The 20,202-nt window shown below is 39.8% G+C and overlaps 1 protein-coding gene across 19 annotated transcripts in view; it reads right to left on the reverse strand.

The window, feature by feature from the left end:
- Positions 1-20,202, reverse strand: part of UNC79 (unc-79 homolog, NALCN channel complex subunit) — a 294,353-nt gene that overhangs the window by 179,995 nt on the left and 94,156 nt on the right. For all 19 annotated transcript variants that reach the window (XR_009210277.1, XM_032180377.2, XM_032180374.2 and 16 more), the window contains 5 exons: positions 19,365-19,429; positions 14,786-14,874; positions 14,116-14,156; positions 10,427-10,455; positions 4,792-5,021 (listed from right to left, as the gene is read on the reverse strand). Coding sequence is in view for 18 of the 19 variants with exons in the window: in XM_032180377.2 (XP_032036268.1) it covers positions 4,792-5,021; positions 10,427-10,455; positions 14,116-14,156; positions 14,786-14,874; positions 19,365-19,429 (454 nt within the window). In the remaining variant the exon portion in view is untranslated. The remainder of the gene's footprint in view (positions 1-4,791; positions 5,022-10,426; positions 10,456-14,115; positions 14,157-14,785; positions 14,875-19,364; positions 19,430-20,202) is intronic.

Here is a 20,202-nt window from a genome sequence, read left to right on the forward strand (position 1 = left end):
GGTGGGATAGGATAGGGTATGTAATGATAATGAGGGTAGCACAAGAGTTTTTTTGTGTTGATGGACTAGCTTTGTGTCTTGATCATAGTGGTGTTTACACAAATCTATATATAATAAAATTACACAGATCTATACACACACACACAAAATGAGTACACGTAAAAACTGCTGAAAATTGAATAAGGTCTGTTGTTAGATCTCACCAGTGTCAATTTCCTGGTGTCGATATTGATCCACATATAAGGTGTTCCTTTGGGGGAAGCTGTGTGAAGGGTACACTGGACCTCTTGTACTGTTTTTGCAACTTCCTGTGAGTATATTATTTCTGCAGTGGCATGATCATAGCTCACTGCAACCTCAAATTTCTGGGCTGAAGTAATCCTCCCACCTCAGCCTCCTGAGTAGCTAAGACTACAGGCGCACCCAGCTAATTTTTTACTTTTTGTAGAGACGGGATGCCCTTATGTTGCCTAGGCTGGTCTTGAATTCCTGGGCTCAAGTAATCCTCCCACCTTGGCTTCCCTAAGTGCTGGGATTAAAGGCATCAGCCACCACACTCAGCCTATATAATTATTTCAAAATAAAAAGTAAAAAAAAAAAAATTTGTCATTGTTTCTTTGTGCAACGTGTTGAGCTCTTCACTTGGGTTGCTTTAATGACCGGAAACAAACTTGGCATTAACTCAGGATGGTTTTGTCAATGACTAACCAAGTGCTAAATGTTGCCAGGTCAGATCCCATTTCTCAACAAACTTTTATGGAGAGTACTACCAGCCCAACATCTGTACCCATAAGCACTCTTTTATATCCTTTTATTAAAAAATCTTTGTATCTACTCAAACTTTTCATGCAGGTTCATATTTTTTATTGAATCGCTGGCAGTACAAGGTGAGGGAAGGAGAGATGTGTGCCCTGAAAGAACTATTGCTGCTGCTGGGGTATTTGAAGAACTTAAATGAAGTACCGCTAATTCAGGCAGGGCAACCTCACAAGGCCCTTTCTTTCTGCAATGGGTTCCTATTCCCCCGTGTTGGCCTCTAGTTCCTGAATGTCCCTGAACTATGTCAGGGATGCTTATATATCTTCCGGTTCTGACTTACACCTTCATGAGACCTGTAGCTCCCAAGTACACCCTAAGTAAACTATCAGCTAATTTCCTACTATTTCTCAATATTTTTGGTTGTGTTTAAAACATAAACGTGTCTATGAATTCTTAGTGTGATGTTTCCTCAAACTCTTAAGTCCCCAGTATCTTAAATAGAGGATTAAGAATTTAATTCACTCTTTTTTTTTTTTTTTTGAGACAGAGTCTCTCTTTGTCGCCCAGGCTGGAGTGTAGGGGTGCGATCTCGGCTCACTGCAGCCTCTACCTCCTGGGTTCAAGCAATTCTCTGGCCTCAGCCTCCCGAGTAGCTGGGATTACAGGTGCCTGCCACCACACCTGGCTAATTTTTGTATTTTTAGCAGAGACGGGGTTTCACTATGTTGGTCAGGCTGGTCTCAAACTCTTGACCTCAGGTGATCTTCCCACCCTGGCCTCCCAAAGTGCTGGGAATTACAGGTGTGAGCACAAGGATTAAGAATTCAATTCACTCTTAATCCAGATCCCAACTCTTCTTAATATTATGGGGCCCTGTTCATATGGAGCAATGAAATATTCATCTTTGGGTGCATATTTAGAACTCAAACCCTCAGTTTACCAGCCAGCTGCAGTTACCGAGTAGCTAGTTTTGTCCTTTTTTTCAGCTGCTAGATGTCTGACAAAGAAAAATTAAAATTTTAAGCTGCTAAACTTCTTGGTTACAACTGTTTCCACTTGCCCAGAATCTGGGGAGAATGAAAATGTTTGCTACTCTCTGTATCACCTGAAACAATCATAGACCCTTCTGTTTATTCCTAAATCAGAACTATTTAAAGACCTATCCTGGAATAATAGAAAATTCATAATAAAAAACTGTCTTCATGCAATTAATCTCAAGAATTATAAAGGTTTTTATATACCATTGTTTTGAAAAGCATGCATAAAAGGTTTTTTTTAAAAAAAAATATGTGACATTGAAATGTGAGGTCATTCCTCAATATTCAAATAATTCAAGAATTGGCTTTCACTTAAAAAAAAAAAAGGCATGGTATTTAAAGATTGAAAGTCATACTCCAATGAGCTGGGTGTAATTTTATCTCCTTTGCTACAGTTCCCTTGAGTGTTTAAATGACCAGCCAGGCCCTAAATGCAGCTGGTTGACCTACTAATAGCCTCATTGCCATCAAAGGGAAACTTCATTCTGGGTTCATTCTGGGTCTATGGAGCCTGGATTGCAAGCAGTTGGCTCAGCTGAGGCTCCTGGGGCTACAGCAGAATAACTCAGGAAGACACGCTTTTAGCATTTTAATCATACTTTCTTCAATCTTTGAAGCCGGGATGGGGGAGGGGGATGAATCAACTTCCTGCTGGCTTTAAAGTTAGAGAACAGAAGATTCAAGCCAATGAATTTGCAACCGGCTCTGCCTCTCTCAGTGGCCTTCCTGTGCCCCTCATTTCAAGTCAGGTAATGAGCCTAGGGCCTCCCAAATGAATCTGGGAACTTGCACGGGGACCTCATTTCTACTCCTTGAATTGCGTTTGTCAATTTGGGCCTGCTCTTCTTCAAGTTTTTCTTGGTCTTGCCTCCAGAACGTACGTGCCTGTGACTGGACTCTGAGTTATCCTGTCCCTGCCCACACACTTGTGCCAGGTGAGGCACCCTGGATTGACCACCAAAACTACTTCACAGATGCCAGAAGTTGGTGCTGGCGCTTAGCACTTGAGAGAGCTGAGATTTCCGGGTATTCAGCAGGTCCTGTTATCACCGGCTGGATGACTTTCCAGCCTATTGTAACAGCCTTCCTCCTGGACCACCTCCAGAACAAATGGGCTGAGGAAGGGCTTGAGGGTCCTTTGCAACGGCTGTGTTCTTATGGGGTCTTCTCCCAGCATCCTAAACTGAAAACACACTTTGTGGATGATGTTAATATCTAAGCTTATCTGTTAACCCAGGTTAAGCTTTCTTAACCTTCCTGTTTTCACTTCAAATTAGCAACTACAGTGCCAAGGAAAACGGAAATGAGTGACAATGTTTACAAGAATAGCACCATTAAGTTGTTTTTTAAGGGAGCTGCTTAGGGATAATGTTAAAATAATATTTGAAATAGCAGAAATCTCGAAGTACATTCCCTCATTGTGACTCCAAAGCAAAATGTAATAGGAAACATTTAGTTTGCTAATATAACTGCACCCCCAGCTAGCCTGGAAACGTACTTTAAACAGCATTAAATGTTATTCATAATTTCCAGACATTTAATCTGAAAAATTATGCAGCAGTGGCACGGGGTGCTAGTTATTTATACTTGCACTAGTCAATAACAGTTTCAGTCGTATTCAACTTGAAACAACTCTCCACTCAGGTTTAAAAAGAAACAGAGGCTGAGTCAAAACAAAACAAAAACAAAAGGACAAAACTCTGGACTGGGGAGTGAGGGGAGAAACTTGCCTGGACTTGGATGGCCCCAGTGGAGAGCTGAAGAGACACACACTCCCGCCGTCACCTCCCACCGTGGGAGGATTCAATGTAAAATCTCAATCCATGTGAGTCATTCAAGCCCAGAGTCAGCCAGTACAAAAATTAAATGCGTATTATTTTTCCTCTTATTCTAGAATAGAATAAGATAATAACATCTCTCCAGTTTTATGATACCCACCCCAGCTAAAAATTTCCCAAACTTTTGAGCTCACTTGAGAACAAATGGATGCACACCACACCAGTATTAATAAAACCTGGAGCCAGGCACGGTGGCTCACGCCTGTAATCCCAGCACTTTGGGAGGCCGAGGCAGGTGGATCATCTGAGGTCAGGAGTTCAAGACCAGCCTGGCCAACACGGTGAAACCCCGTCTCTACTAAAAATACAAAAATTAGCCGGACGTGGGGTGCGCACCTGTAATCCCAGCTACTCAGGAGGCTGAGGCAGGAGAATCGCTTGAACCCAGGAGGCGTAGGTTGCAGTGAGCCAAGATCGTGCCACTGCACTCCAGCCTGGGCGACAGAGCAAGACTCTGTCTCAAAACAAAACAAAATAAAACAAAAACAAGCAAACAAAAAATCTTGCCTCGATGAGTATCAGACAAAAAAAGAGGAAGCGTAGAAGTTATTTCAATTGCTTTTTTTTTTTTGGTCATGTGACAGAAGAAGAAAAACCCAGTAGCCTGCAGGACCTGTCCCTGCTGTCCCTGTCTGACTCCACAGGGTCGTGGTTTATCCCAGTATGGAATTACCTGGAGTTGTCCCGCACCTGTTTCCTGTGCAGGTAATTCACCCTTGTTGCCTTCCCCGCCTCCTGACTGGTTAATGCTGCTGTCAGTCAAGCCAGGCCTATTCACACGCTTCACTCTGATTGGCCCCTTCACCTAGTTCCCCTAACGCCCTCTCCTCAATGCTATTACTGAGCTCACCAAACCGTACCACAATGAGGGGCTTATGTTTTTCTATTCCCTACATGGGTAACTTAAGGGCAGAGACTATATTTTATTCCCTCCTACCTCCCAAGTGCCCAGCATAGTGCCTGGCACATAACTGGCATCTGTAAAAATATTCATTGAATTCATGAATTAAAATAGCATCATTACAACACTGCGGGAAGGTGAGCATCTGGGCTAAGGGCATTTGAGGTTGCATTAAATATGCACATCTCAGTGTGAGGAGGTTAGCTCAAAGCAAGGTGGAGTTGTCAGAGGCAGCTACTAAGAAACTGCGTGTTACCTGATCACGGCCTCCACGGCACAGACCAGCTCCTCAGCGCCGCATTCCCGCGTGTTGATAGGCGGAGGAGAGGTCTGATAGAGGTGGGTCTCCGCAGCGGCCCCCACTTCATTACTGTGATGATTTGAGTGGCACCTCTTGCAGTACCGAACAGGCCTGTTTCCGTGACGACCGCAGCACCCTGCTGAGAAGCAGGTGACAACTGCTCTTCTAACGTGGGAACTGCAGTTCTAGAAGCCAAGAAAGTGAAATCAATTAAAATTGACCACCGAGGTAAACTTGGCTAAGAATCAGAATAAATGAAAACTTAAGGGGCCACTCGAAGTGACAACATATTCAAGGGCCACTAGTTTCCAAAGCGCAGGTTATTCTCCCACTAGCTAGATTTCAGTCATAGTTAAAAAATAAAGGTGAGGAGTGTTTTCTATTCCTGTGAGTAGTAGAAATGCTCTAAATATCAGTGGCGCTGTGTAGGGAAGCCCTGTGCAAAGTTACCTCGGCCATGGGGGGAGTGAGGAGGAGGACACTTTCTGGATTATTTCAAGTTAACATTCCAAGAGTTTTTCAGCAGAAATATAAAGAAAAAAACAGAACCATGGATCAGAGAGTGCAACATCACTGCACATCAGGGAAGAAAAGAAATGATGTTAACTCCCAGAATAAACTCTTTCAAAATAATTTTATCCACCTCAAAGAGTAGATTTCCACTACAGCTCCTCTGTCCTTGTCGCATTCAAGGACAGGTAGATGCTGCGTTCAAAGACAGGGACGTGCTGTGCCAAGGCGATGGCCTCAGAACAGCCTTTCCTATGCCCACCAGCACTCTATGAAGACCACAGGGACGTACACAGCCAGAACCCTTCGTAGAGTCAGCATTGACATCAGTCGCAGGAAGGGAACTGCAAATGAAGTGATGGGAACAAGAAAAGTGGTGGAGCGTAAGACATTTCCAAGTTCAGGGGTGCTACTGTTCAAGCTGCCCTGGCAGGAGGCAGAGGAGTGAGGCAGCACCCACTTAAAGCTGTTGGAGACGTGGCCCAAGCCTATGAGAGATGCGACCACCACATAGTCAATGTCTCTTTCAATAGTGCTTGTGAAGATGTGAACACTACCAAGGGGGCGTTAGATTCTAAGCCTTTATGAACTCAGAGCTTGTGAGAGGAGGAAGATAAAAGAATGAATTAATCTGTCTTCACCTAGAATTTAAAGGGAAAATACTGAGCTCAGGACAGTCTTTCTAGCCAGCATAGGATTCTCAAGGTAAGAAAAAGTCTCAAGGCAAACATCAAATCCAGGGCCCTATCAGGAAAATGTGGTTTCAGTAGGAAAAAAATGATGGCAAGGGCTTGAATATAAAACCCTTTGTTAAGAACTCAGAATTTAATATGGTACACCATAGACTCTTTAAGATAGACAAAAAAAAAAAAAAAAGCCAGGGGTTGGGGAGTGCCTTCTAAGGATCTTAAGGGCATACCTCAGCATCCTCTTCATTCAACAATAAGGGTTCTAAGAATCTTAAAGTCATTGTTCCCAGGAGCCTCATAGAGAGATAAGGTGTAGAACGACTTATCCCAAAGAGGTTTGTGCATTTGACTCACGTTTAATGAAGCAGGTTTATAAATTGAGACATAAAAGCCCATGTTTTTAATGGAATTATACCATTGTAGATTGAAAGGGACAGAGACAGCCCAAAAAAGAAGATGTTTTGGGATTTCCAAACTTCTATAAGCAAAAAATAGGCTGATAAAACTACTTAGCTGTAAATGACAGGCTACTTTTTATGAGAAGGAAAAGATGGGCATCTCCCAGAGGGTGGGGCCTAGAGCCAAAGAGACCAGCTCCCAGGAAGCAGGACTGGCACCTAACTAAGGAACAAGTGACGTGTGCCCTGTGACTTTCAGAATTTCTAAGAACTCCAGATACTCCATAAGAATTTACTCAAAATTTAGCAGGATAAAACAGCAACATTTAATTATGTTCATAGACTCCGTGGATCAGAGATTCGGACATGACTACCTTCCTCTCATTTCCTCACTTTTTACATGAGTCTCTACTGCACTAATCCTACCCCTGTATCACTATTGCATGTTAGCTGTGCAGGATGCAGGTAATATCTCTTTCATTCACAAGTATTCAAAGCAAGAGGAAGAATACTTAAGGAGCCAAGCCCAAAAAGCCTCGTCTACATCTGAACTTCATTTTGATGAGAAGCTCTTGGACCTCCAGCCAGGATTTTGCAAGGGGAAAGAATGTAAATCATCTGTGACCAGAGGCGGGTTGTCCACACTCCTCCCATCAAGAAGTCAAGGATAGTTTCCCTCCCCTTGAATCTGGATGGGCTTGCAGCTGCTTCAACCAATAGGGCATGACAGAAATGATGCTTATAAAAGGACATGCAGCTTCCACTTGCTGCCTTGAGATGTTCTCTCTTCAGAAACTTCCTCATTAGGATACTACTCCCAGATCTCTGCCAGGATGCCATGAGACAGCCAAGCCACAGGGAGAGACCATGTTTAAGTCTTGAGTCAATGGCACTGGCTTAGCCTAGACTTCAAGTCACCCCATCCCAGAACCCAAACGTATGATCTAGAAACCTCTAGATAATTAAAACCCTCAGCTATTCAAGTTTTCCCAGATGAAGCCCCAAACATCATCAAAAGAGACAAGCTATCTCCATCATGCCCTGTCCGAATCTCTGATCCACAGAGTCTACAAACATAATTAAATGTTGCTGTTTTATGCTGCTAAATTTCGAGCAATTTCTTATGGAGTATCTGGATACACTGCATATGATAATATCTGGAATACCGACTAAAAGTCAACCTGCTTTATTACCACATGCCATCAATCCTAAACAATGTCAGCAATAAAATACATTTCCCCAAAAATAATCTTCAGTTTATCGAAGTTCTAAATAATTGCTAGGATTCCTACTAAGTTTTGATAATATATTTGAAAGGCCTCAACTCATGTGGATTCAGCTCATTCATTTCCAAGGTAAACTAGAGAGGCTTCCCTTAGATGGAGATTCAGCTGGACATGTTTTCAAATGTTCACTCCAACAACTTTGCTTCACTGCTTTGAATTTTAAACACATAGAAATAACTCGAAGTGGTCTCACAAAATCACAGAATTGAAATAATCAAGGTCTGTCTCTTTATCTTTCCAATCACGATGCTATCACTGCTTATTTCAAATATACCATTCAAGGAATATGCAGTACAAAGAGGTAGAATACAAACTACCCAGGGCAAGCTCAGACAATTCTGAACTGTTATGAACTTAATGGAAGTTCTCCAAATTAACGTCTATGTAAAACACAATGTTTATTAAAGGATAAGCAATAAAAATGTGCTAATTTGAAGTTTGTTACTAAAAATAACTTTGTCATATAAAGAAGGAAGTGTTAAAAAATGATCTACCCTGGGCGTCAAATATGTTACATATGTCCCCAGAGCCAAAACATGCTGATTTAGAAAATAGAACTGCTCGAAATCCTAGTCCCTCAAGCTTATAAACGATTGCAAAGTAAGAATGGCCTCAGGATAAAGATCAAAGGAAGAATATGGTCTATGACTCTAAGATCCTTTGTTAAGGCTTCAGAAAGTTATAAGGCGATGTCTAATTGAGCCTCTCAGCTATAACAAGGCTTCTAATAATTTTAAGGGCACACTGAAATGCCCGAAGTATAGGAAGGACTGCCTCAAAAATCATTATAGATGTGGCTTTGGGGGCACAGGACCCCAATGAGATTCACTGAAAATCCACAAAGTTTTTAAGAAAGTCATACTAGCAAAAGCACCACCAGCTAAAACTAAAGTAAACAGACGCAGTTCTAAATGAAAAGAGGTCTATGGGACCCTAACTCCTACATGCAGGAAGCAGATTGAGAAAGTTACTTAGCTGCAACGTGGACTATTTCTTACTGAAAAGAAAAGATGTCTCAGAGAGTGGAGCCAAGAGCTCAGGAGGACAAGAACAGATTAGGGAACTATTTCTAGGAAACAAAACCAGATCGTAATCAAGGCACGTATGCTATTCCTGGAGACAGAGGAACTGTTGATGTGTTTGTGGCTGGAGCTGCTATAGACCAATGACTGCTATCTGCTTTCCCTTCTTCTTTTTGAACAGAAGCTTATTGCTATGATCCTATCCCTGTCTCAACATTGTGCCTTGGGTGCAGAGAGGGAAGATAACTTTGCTTCCTAGTTCACAGGACTCTGAATCAAGAGAATCAGTTACCAAGAAGTTTAATCAGTGATATATCACATGCAGATCACAAGATACTAGACTTTAAGCCTGAAGCCATAAATGAATAAGACTTGTGGCGGTCATATAAAATGGTGAGCATATTTTACATATGGAAAGAAGATAAATAATTATGTCCAAAGGACGGACTGTGGTAGATTAAATGTGACCACAGAATTCTTGCCAATCCTTCAATAACCACAAAGATCCTATTTCTCCACTCTTTGAATCTGGGCCGGCCTTGGAACTTGCTTTGACCTGTTGAATGCTACAGAAATGATGCTGTGTGACTTCTGAGAGGCCTTGAGTGAGTGAGGCTCTCTCACTCTCTCAGAAGACTGCCACCTGTGAACAAGTCCAGCCTAGCCCCTGGACGATGAGACATCATGTGGAAAGAGGCCCAGACACCCTACCCATCTCACCATTCCAGCTATCCCAGCTGAGCCCCAGATATGGGAGTGAGACTATCTGGGGCCGGCCAATTCCAGCTTACCCACCAACTGACTGCAAATACATGAGTGAGCCTAGAGTAATTTATCAAAAGAACTGCTTAGCTGAGCTGAGCATAGGACAAAGTGCCAATCCACAGAATTGTGATTAAATAATTGGTTGCCATATGAGACACTATGTTTCCAGATGGTTTGTTATGCATCCATAGATAACTGAGACAGCCCTCCAATATACCTACTCACAATCAACATCCCAAAAAGTTTAAATGACATGTGCAAGGTCCACATAGGTAGGAGGGAACAGAACTGGCCAGAGTCCAAGAATCTCAACCAACTCGTCAAAAGTTCTTTTTTATGACATCATACCGCCGCCTCTTACTCTTTTCGATTATTAAAACAAGAAGAGAAGATGGAGGTGGTTTAGAGAAACTATTATTAAAAAAAACTGAAGGAAATATTAAAGGAAGAATCTTTAGCTACATATATTGTTCAACTTACACATAAATACTTTCCACATACAGTCAGTCTGGATATGTTTTTCACACACCCAAATTGGACTATTTGCACTCCACTTCAAAACAATCCAGATTTCTAGCATACAAGATATATCCTTAACTAAAGTTAAGTACCATAAATTGCAGTATAATTCAAACCTTTTTCTAATTGGACTCCTATCCCAGAATTACACATAGGCTTTTATTGCAAATTACTGAACAAAAGCATTGTGCATAAGATGGGTGAGCAAAAGCAGAAATGGAAATAGAGACCATTTGGATGTAGCAATCTTGCATGCTAAATTATTTCCTTTTCCCCTCCACAAATGCAATGGCATGCACATACTAGAAACCACGGTGCAGAAATGAGGCAGATGTCAATAAATGAATTTACATACAAACACAATAAATCATGCCCCAACCACACAAATGGTTTGCTCTTACCTTTTTCTGACATATAGCAGATATTTCAGCTGTAAGGGGAAGGCACACAAAATATCAACAAAGAAAGAGAGCCCCTCTAATTTTTATTTAATTAATTAATTTATTTTTTGAGACGGTGTCTCACTCTGTCACTCAGGCTGGAGTGCAATGGCACCATCATGGCCCACCGCAGCCTCTTGAACTCCTTGGCTCAAGCGATCCTCCTGACTTGCCTTCTAAGCAGCTAGGACAACAGGTGTGGGCCTCCATGCCCAGCTAATTTTTTTTTTTTGTACACATGCAGGGGGTCTTACTATGTTTCTCAGGCTGTTCTTCAACTCCTGGCCACAAGCAACCCTCCTGCCTTGATCTCCCTCCCAAAAGGCTAGGATTACAGGTGTGAGCCATCATGCCAGGTCTAGAGCCCATTTTAAATAAGGGCAGCCATGAAGGGGGAATTTTTTAAATCTTAGTAACTCGACCTCTGGACTTGGCCCAAACAGCTTTTCACTTGTCTCATAAATTATCGTCTACTTTTATTGGCTTCTAGTTTCCTCAGAAATCATGAACTAGATCTCTTTTCATCTAGTGGTGTATGTTTAGTGAGGTTAAAAACACCTGCACACTGCTACTCTTACAAGTAATTTAATCTTTTCAGACATGACTTAGAAATCGAATCTTGTTAAAGCCAAACAACTTTAATCTTATTTCTCCATTTTACAGAGGACAAAACTGAGGACCACTGTGGTTAGGTAAATTCTTCAAGGTCACACAAGCTATCAATGGTAGGGGCAGACCTTGAGTTCAAGTCTCCAAATTCCCCATTTACTGTTCCTTCCATTATACTATGACACTGGGTTGATGTGATATATTTACAGCATCATCATCGGATTATTTGCAATATCAAAACTGTAGAAAAAATTACTAACTTGGACTACCTAGATTTAAATTATCAACTTATACCATTCTTAACGTGTGTGTGTAAAACCAGCTGTAAGGTTATTTAAGAGAAAGCAATTTTCAAACCCACGGGTAGACCAGTTGGAGCAAGACTGTCAAATTACTGCCTACATATGGGATTGACCTTAATGAATGGATAAGAATTATTTTTAGTGGGCACATCGATTATTTCCATGAAAACTGATGCTGGAGAATATTTGAAAATAAATTTTCCAAGAATTGGCTAATATGTACTCTGAAATAGTATGTACTAAAAAAATGAACTAACACCTTATTTATAGTATAGTCTATGTTACAATTTATTTAAAAGATCAAAGGTAAATGTCTCCCAAACCCTGTCTGGTAATCTTAAACTAGTGGATGAAAAAGCAATAAAATTTACAACTCATGTTTAAAAACTAGTTTTGTATAATTAATGGTTATTTGACAGTTTGATATCCTAGAGTTTATCTTAAATCATGTGAGGTTAGTGTCACATGTCTAGATAAGTAATGAAAAGTTATTGCCAATTTTCCTCTAAAGATGAATATCACTGGAGATGACAACCAGAACTCAGCAACATATTTAAAAAGTATTTTATAACTTCTATTTTATAACTTGACTACGGCTTTTACCTCAGAGCACTGGATGATCACTAATTAAGTAGCCTAATTTAAAGGAAAAAAGTTACATTTACCCATATAAGCGCAAATCCTTTTACAGGTTTTTTGTTGTTGTTGTTTTGGGTTTTTTCTTTTCTTTTTAAGACGGAGTCTCGCTCTGCCGCCCAGGCTGGAGTGCAGTGGCGCGATCTCAGCTCACTGCCAGCTCCGCATCCCGGGTTCACGCCATTCTCCTGCCTTAGCCTCCTGAGTAGCTGGGACTACAGGTGCCCGCCGCCATGTCCGGCTAATTTTTTGTATTTTTAGTAGTGACGGGGTTTCACCGTGTTAGCCAAGATGGTCTCGATTTCCTGACCTTGTGATCCGCCCACCTCGGCCTCCCAAAGTGCTGGGATTACAGGCGTGAGCCACCACGCCCGGCCTGTTTTTGTTTTTTTTAAGACAAGGTCTTTCTCTGTCGCCTAGGCTGGAATGCAGTGGCATGATCACGGCTCACTGCAGCCTCAACCTCCTGGGCTCAAATGATCCTCCCACATCAGACTCTCAAGTAGCTGGGACTACAGGCATGTGCCACCATGCCTGGCTAAATTGTTTTTCCTCTCCCGCCCTCCTAAATTTTTTGTTTGTTTGTTTGTATTTTTAGTAGAGACAGAGTTTCACCATGTTGCCCAGGTCGGTCTCAAACTCCTAGGCTCAAGCCATCGGCCCGCCTCCACTTCCCAAAGTACTGGGATTACAGGCATGAGCCATTGCGGCTGACCTACAGATATTTTATGTAAATTTTCAAAATGTGCCTTTGAAGGATAAAGAGGCTGATATTATTGCTCCATTTTACAGAGGGGAGCACTAAATTAACTTCTCCCTTAAGGTTGAGAATCTAATATAAATAATCTAATATGAAAAGTGAGACTACAAAAAGTGTAATTATCAACCAAAGGCCTTCGATTAAAAAAAAAGAAGTTCACAGAATTTAGTTTGCATAAGGTTTTCCTTGAAATAGGCCTTTCACATGAATCCTTTTATTTTCTTTTTTTTTTCCAAGAATCGAATGGAGTGAGGATATTTTGAGCTACTCACATATGAATTCATAGTTTATTCATGGATAGCTTGATTTTTCACAATAAGACGACTTTCATGGTTCATTCTTTTTTTTTTTTTTTTTTTTTGAGATGGAGTCTCACTCTGTCACCCAGGCTAGAGTGCAGTGGCGCGATCTCGACTCACTGCAACCTCTGCCTCCCAGGTTCAAGTGATTCTCCTGCCTCAGCCTCCTGAGTAGCTGGGATTACAGGCAGGTGCCACCATGCCTGGCTAATTTTTTTATATTTTTAGTAGAGATGGGGTTTCACCATGTTAGCTAGGATGGGAATCCATTTATTTTCTACATCTGAAGTCATATACCATCGAGTTCTTCCTGTGCCCCGATCTCTACTCAAACTTAGTATGCCTGCAGCTCTTTCCACCTTTCATCTTTCCTCTCTGTTTGTCAGTACTTTTCCTTGTCATTTTAGCCTCCAATGACATGGCTGAAATAGCTGCTTCTCCCACATGTGGAGAAACGCTCTGTCTGGAATCTACCAACTTATAGGGCAGAGCTTTGAGAACTCTGACAAAGTACAAGAAGCATTGCAATCTTGTCTTTCCATTGAGATGGGTTAGATATACTTTATCCCCATTTTACTGATGAGGAAACTGAGCCTCAGAGAAATTCAATGATTTCCCCCCCACAACACGGTACTAGTAATAGTAGCAAGAAAAAGACCAATTATTCATTTCTCTCCCAGCTGGTGTTCCTTATTCTTTTTCTTCTCCTTGATAAGACCCGGTGCAGCAACTTATCACTGACAACAGCTGTTACAGATACAGAAAATCCCTGAAGACATAATTTGGCAGGGCTTTAGTCGCATGGAATCCTAATTCCAATATCTACCCTTAATTTTGGTAGGGATGATACCACTTCCCTCATTATTAAATGTGTGGGTACATTATAAATAAGGCATTGATATTATGCTTCATATCAATGAATATTCATAGAATACAATACTTTGGTGACTGTCTTTGTAAAATAAAATAGTACAAAAGGAGATAAAGCAACTATGTCATTAGTCATGATTACTCATTCTTCATCCTTTCCTAAGTAAACCATACCTTGTGGCAGAAGAACATCAATCAGCCACTCACTGTGGTCCCTATTGAAAAAAACAAAATTCATTTTTGAGCTTCATTGAAATGTTCTTCCACATGAATGTTTATAAGCTGCACACTATTGCTGAAAGGCTTTTAATAGAAAGGAAGTATAATTAAGAGCACTATCATAATAAACTCTTAAAATGTCTAATGCATTCCAGCTAAATTATAAATTATAGGCACTTCATCATATTCAGTTATCTTTAAATGATACTTTCCAGATGCTAATTAAGCCAACCAAAATACTGCATGATCTGTACAAAGCTGAGTGTGATTCTGTGAAACAAACAAGCAAAAAGAACCCATATAATTTGTATGTCATGTTAGGAAACCACAGTTTTCTTTTACATCTGTTTTTCTCTGTGGCCTTTTTAACAGGGTTACTCCAAAATTGGAGCTGATTTATTAAGTGGAATTGCCTTCTTCTCATATCACATAGAGAGAAATACTGCAACTTTTCAAAGCTGTAATGTTCCCAATGAAAGTTTGCTATATGTTAAATATCAGAATAATCAACTTTAAAAATCAGAGAGGCTAGTGAGAAACTTTAGCAATGTAACTAAGTCCAAATATTTTTCTTATCTTCTTATTGTTGCCCTATTTCCTTTTCTTTAAGAACTCTTATACCTACCCTGCAATCCTCTCGCTGCATTCTTCACAGAGATACAACGGGGGTGGTTTATCACCCAATGCTACTGACAGGGAAGGGTCTATACACATCTGAAACACATGAAAAGACAGAATGAACTCTCCTGTTCCTGGGTATCACATTCGCTATATTCTAAGCACAAATGCTTCAATAATGACAGATTTTCCAAAAGCAAGGTGGAATAAATATTTTTAGTAAAACCCTTTTTACCGATAAATGTTTCTCCCTGCACTAGCTGATGAGTATACCCTGAGGATTTAAATGTGGCTGCCGTGGTTTTTCATTTCTCCTGTTAACTTGCAATTCAAGTAATAAATAGTGTCAAGAAATTCACTCTTATTCCACAAAGATCCAAAATATCATCTTGTTCAATTGCTGCTCAAATTGGCGGTATATTACTCACAATAATTCCTTCTTTGAAGTGGTAAACAACAGTAGTCTCTCAGGAAAAGGAAAATATATTATTAAGATTTCAGAATCATAACTGATACCAAAATGCTAGTGGTAGGGAACTTTGCTTCTTAAGGCATACCTTATTCAAAAAAGTTGGCATTAAATCTAACATTGAGTGGTTCACTTCTCTTACTCTGGAATCTTAGTTCTGTATCAATCATCCAACCTTTCTTTTTCATGTGTTTTTTTTTTTTTTCCTACACATGACCTACAATTTGTTTGCCCTTGCTGGGACTGGTTGATACGGCTGGGTTTCACTAGCCTAAGCACAGAGATGCAAAGTGTTAATTTCACAGCTGATCATTGGAATATTTCAATATCTGGATCTTTTAAATCAAATGAACAAAAAATCTAGATAACTAACTGCATTTTGTACTTTGCATAAATTTAAATTTCTATAATTTACCAAAGCCATTTTGAATTCTGTTTCTACCCTTGAAAAAATAATCAACTCATGTGCTAGCTGAGTAAGCAGTTAAGATGCCTAATACACAAATTTTTCTGGAACTACACTCTTTTTTTAGTTGTTCTCACAAATTTGAAGGGGGGAAATCACCCAAACTTATAACCCAAACAGCCTGTAATTCAAAGTGAAAACTCAGATATTTCAATGATTGAGGAATCTAGTTAGAATTGCTCAATTTACTATCAACATTTGTAAAGTATATATTCCCTGATGACAAAGGCTCAGAGTGAAAATTTTCCTCATATAAGTTTCATGCTTCCTTAGATGTAATAAGTAACTACTTTGGGGTGTGTTAAATCAGAGGTTGGCAAACTTTTTTTGTAAATATTTTAGGCTTTGTGGGACTCAATCTCTCACAACTACTCAATTCTGCTGTTAGAGCATGAAAGCAGCCGTAGACAATACGTAAGAAAATTAACATAGCTGTGTTCTAATAAAACTTTACAAAAACTGGCAGAAGGCCAGATTTGGCTCTGGGCCATAGTTTGCCAGAACCTGCCTTAGATAATTATCTGGGCTTCAAAGTATTTCATAAAGTGGACTTCAAGTAGAACCAAGTAAAACCAAAAGCAGAGTATGATATAAACTTTAAGTTCCAGCATATTTTCATATTTAATCCTATTACAACTCTTGGCTTTTGCCTAAAAAGTACTTTTTTGCAGCCTATTAAAACAAAAATAGATGATATTTTTCTATTTGGTATATCATTCTTGCTTAGCAGTACAGCTCACTGTCACAGAGATATTAGGCTTTTGGTGAGGATTAATCAATTTTCCCCAAATCTTTCCCATGCCCCCCATGTGGAGCTCCTCTTACATATTATATAAGTTATTCTATCCTCTTTTTTAGTGAGTCATTGATACCTCTCCCAGGTAAAGATACTTTTTCATTCCACTCAAAAGGAGAAGCTCCTAGGATGCTAAAACTATAAATAATCATTAGAGATTAGCCAGTCAACCTCTGACTTTTTAAATAACTTACTTAGCATGACCTATCAGATCTGTAGTTGGTCTAGTGAGTTTTGTTCTAGTCTGAACAGGTTGGTTTACAACCACACTAATGTGTTCATATCTGTGTGTCACATTAATAAGTGGATTTTTTTTGTTTATAAATATGACATATGCCCAATGTAGAGGCTTTGGAAAACCAAGAAAGGGAAAAAAGAAAATTCAATTAACACATTAACCCTCCATCTTGATGCAATCCATAGTAACATTCTGATAAGTATTACTGATTGTTTTCCACCATGAATATATATAACCTTTAAACTTTTTAAAACTTTTAAACATCATACTATAAAATTGCATAACTTTATGCTTAACACTATTTTGTAAGCATTTGGATGTTGGATACCCTTGACTTGCATGTCATGTGGTGATGATGTGGATTGGGCGGACTCACACTGTAAAGGAAGAGCAATACTGAGCCAGACCTATTGTAGTGGAAAAACGGCCCCAGCACAGGAAGTCTTCATGAGAATGCTACCTTTCTGCAAAGTGTAGAATGAAAATAGAAAAGGAGGGTCTTTAAGGAAACTGGAGTACAGAAAGTAAGATTTGGGGCATATGAAAATGTCTTGGGACTAGAAAGAGGTGGTGTTGGCAAACATTGTAAATACACTAAATGCCACTGAATTATTCACTTTAAAATAATTCATTGTTTATTATGTGAATTTCACCTCTATTCTTATAAAATGACAGAAAGTGGATGGTTTGACTTATCATGGCTGACTCACTTCAGGAAGAAAAGTGAGGCCAACTCAGTGGAATGGACTGGGCTGTTTGCCTAGAAAAGAAGTAGAAAATCTAATTCATGATGCTTTGTGTGAGTAGGAGGCCAGAAAGCATTACTAACCAGCATATCAGAGGACTCCTGAGAATGCAGTCTGACATAAAATCAAGGAAAAATAACTGCAGAAACCAGACAGAAAGGATCCCCTTCCTGTTGATGTCTGGGTGACCCAAAAGAAGGAGCTATAACTTAGGCAGGAGGAAGAAAAGAAGGATAATAAGAAGGAACCATGGAAGTCTCATCATTGTGAAAAATCAAGCTGAACTATATGAATGAACTATGAATTCACATGTAAGTAGCTCAAAATATCCTCACTCCAAAGAAGAGCACCTCTGAATCCCAAATGTCTATTGAAGGTCAATAGTGGGGTGCACACAGTAGAATGGGAGGGGCCTACACTTCCATTGTGTGGGTCATCATTACCTGCTCTTTTTTTTTTTTTTTTTTTTTTTGAGATGGAGTCTCGCTCTGTTGCCTAGGCTGGAGTGCAGTGGGGCGATCTCGTCTCACTGCAACCTCCACCTCCCTGGTTCAAGCAATTCCCCTCCCTCAGCCTACCGAGTAGCTGGGATTACAGGTGCACACCACCACGCCCGGCTAATTTTTATTGTACTTTTAGTAGAGACAGGGTTTCACCATGTTGGCCAGACTGGGCTCAAACTTCTGACCTCAGGCAATCCACCCGCCTCAGCCTCTGACAGTGCTGGGATTACAGGCTTGAGCCACCAGACCCAGCCAGTTACCTGCTCTTAATATCAATCCATTCAATTTGCCTTCAACAAAAGCAGAGATTAAAAATAATAATACAAGGCCATCCTTTGTTAGTATAAATGTATCTAGACGACAGTGTTATTATTGGCACTCCTCTGCCACTTTTGGTTCATGAAACACTTTTTGGTTTCTTTTATATTTATTGGATCTTATTTCACCTTTCCTACTTTGTTTCTATAAAGAGATGGTGTTAGTTTTCTATCAGTATTTGGTTTTCTACAGGCTATCTATAAAACAAAAGAAGCAAACCCGCAGGACACCTGGTTCTCCAAAGTAACTGTGAACTCTGATAACTTCAGGTAACTCCTACTCCTCATAATATAAAAATTATACCTTGCAAATCCAGACACAGGTTCATCCAGCCAAATATTTTATATCCAATAAATATATCATAAATAATTTTCTTAAAAGGTGTGATTATTTTTCTTCACATTCAACTTTCAAGATTCAGGGTTATAATAGGACAGAACCAATTTGGTGTGGTAGAAGGACAATAAGGTTAGGAGTCCAGATACCTGGTTCTGTTTCCAGTTCTGTTGCTAAATGGCAACCTTAGGAAAATGCCTTGACTCTGTAAACCACTGTTTCCTTACCTTTAATGTAACTTTCCATGTATATGCTGTCCAGACACCTTTCAGTCATTTCAGTTATACTTGTAATATGAGCTAAAAATTAACGATTTTATCTTCTTGTCCTACCACTCCTGAATTTGCATAAGCACTCATGATTTGTAGCATACACATGAAAACAGAGAGAAAATACATTTCCCTGAGTTCATTAGCTGAAATAGAAACCAGTTAAGGACCATGCAAGCATTTTACTAGGATCCTTCTGATAGATAATTAGCTCAGTGCTACATAGCACTTGGCTACGAACACATAGGCAAAACTGCAGACAATGCTATTCATTGCTCTCTCTTGACCAGTCTGCCAAAGTACAATCAGATTGAATATGGCGGTACTTGGAATTACTACAGAGCACATGCCTCTGCTTTACAGAGAAGGATGCAATCTACTCCACTTCATTCAGCAATTTGACCACTGACAATACCATATGGCACCAGGTCTAATAAAACAGTACCTTCACAGCTGGTTTGTTAATTGCATTGTGGCATTCAATGTGCTGGCAGTGGATGGGATTCCAAGCTGTAAAGTAAAGCACAGCTGATGAATATTTCTCATTGAAATTATTCATGCCCTAGTAAAAACAGATCCTTTACTATTTTCTTTTTTCTAAATAGAACCATCATCAGAAAGCTTCCTAACAGAATCATCTTTTTAATCTATAAAAAATTTAAAAGACAAGCAAAGATATGCAACTCCATCCATTTTCCTAGGAAAAGAGATAAGCCAGTATAAGAAGGCATGTACAGTACCACAATGGTATGCCTTTAATAAGTTTTCAAAGGTTTTTACAACCATGGTTTCACTTGATCCTCCAACAACTCTGTAGGGTAGGTACAGCAGATTATTAATCTCATTTCATATAAGAATAAATTAAAGTTATCAAGGTTAAGTAGCTTGGTATGGTCACAGAGTTAGTAAATGATAAGCTAGGACTAGAACCTATATCTCTTGGTGCTTGACATTCTGCTCTTTTCATGATAGTATATTATGCTAAACATCCTAGATTGTTGGCACCAGTAAGCGTTTTAAATTGGTAACAATTGAAATGAATAGTAAGGCGTCCTCTACCATTCCACTTCCTATTCCATCCCCATCAAACATGGAGACTGGAAAGATGAATTTCTTGCCCAAATGAAATGCATCTCTCTCTTACACATGACCCACCTACTAAACCTCTGCTAGTCTGCTAATACCCAATTAAACCTCTGCTAGTCTGCTAATACCCAACTCCTAAGCTTAGTATACACACAGAATGAGGAAAAGAACCAAGTGACCTGTAATAAGTCAGACTG

The sequence above is a fragment of the Hylobates moloch genome, unplaced genomic scaffold (genome assembly GCF_009828535.3).
Source record: "Hylobates moloch isolate HMO894 unplaced genomic scaffold, HMol_V3 SCAFFOLD_16, whole genome shotgun sequence".
Lineage (NCBI taxonomy): Eukaryota > Metazoa > Chordata > Mammalia > Primates > Hylobatidae > Hylobates > Hylobates moloch.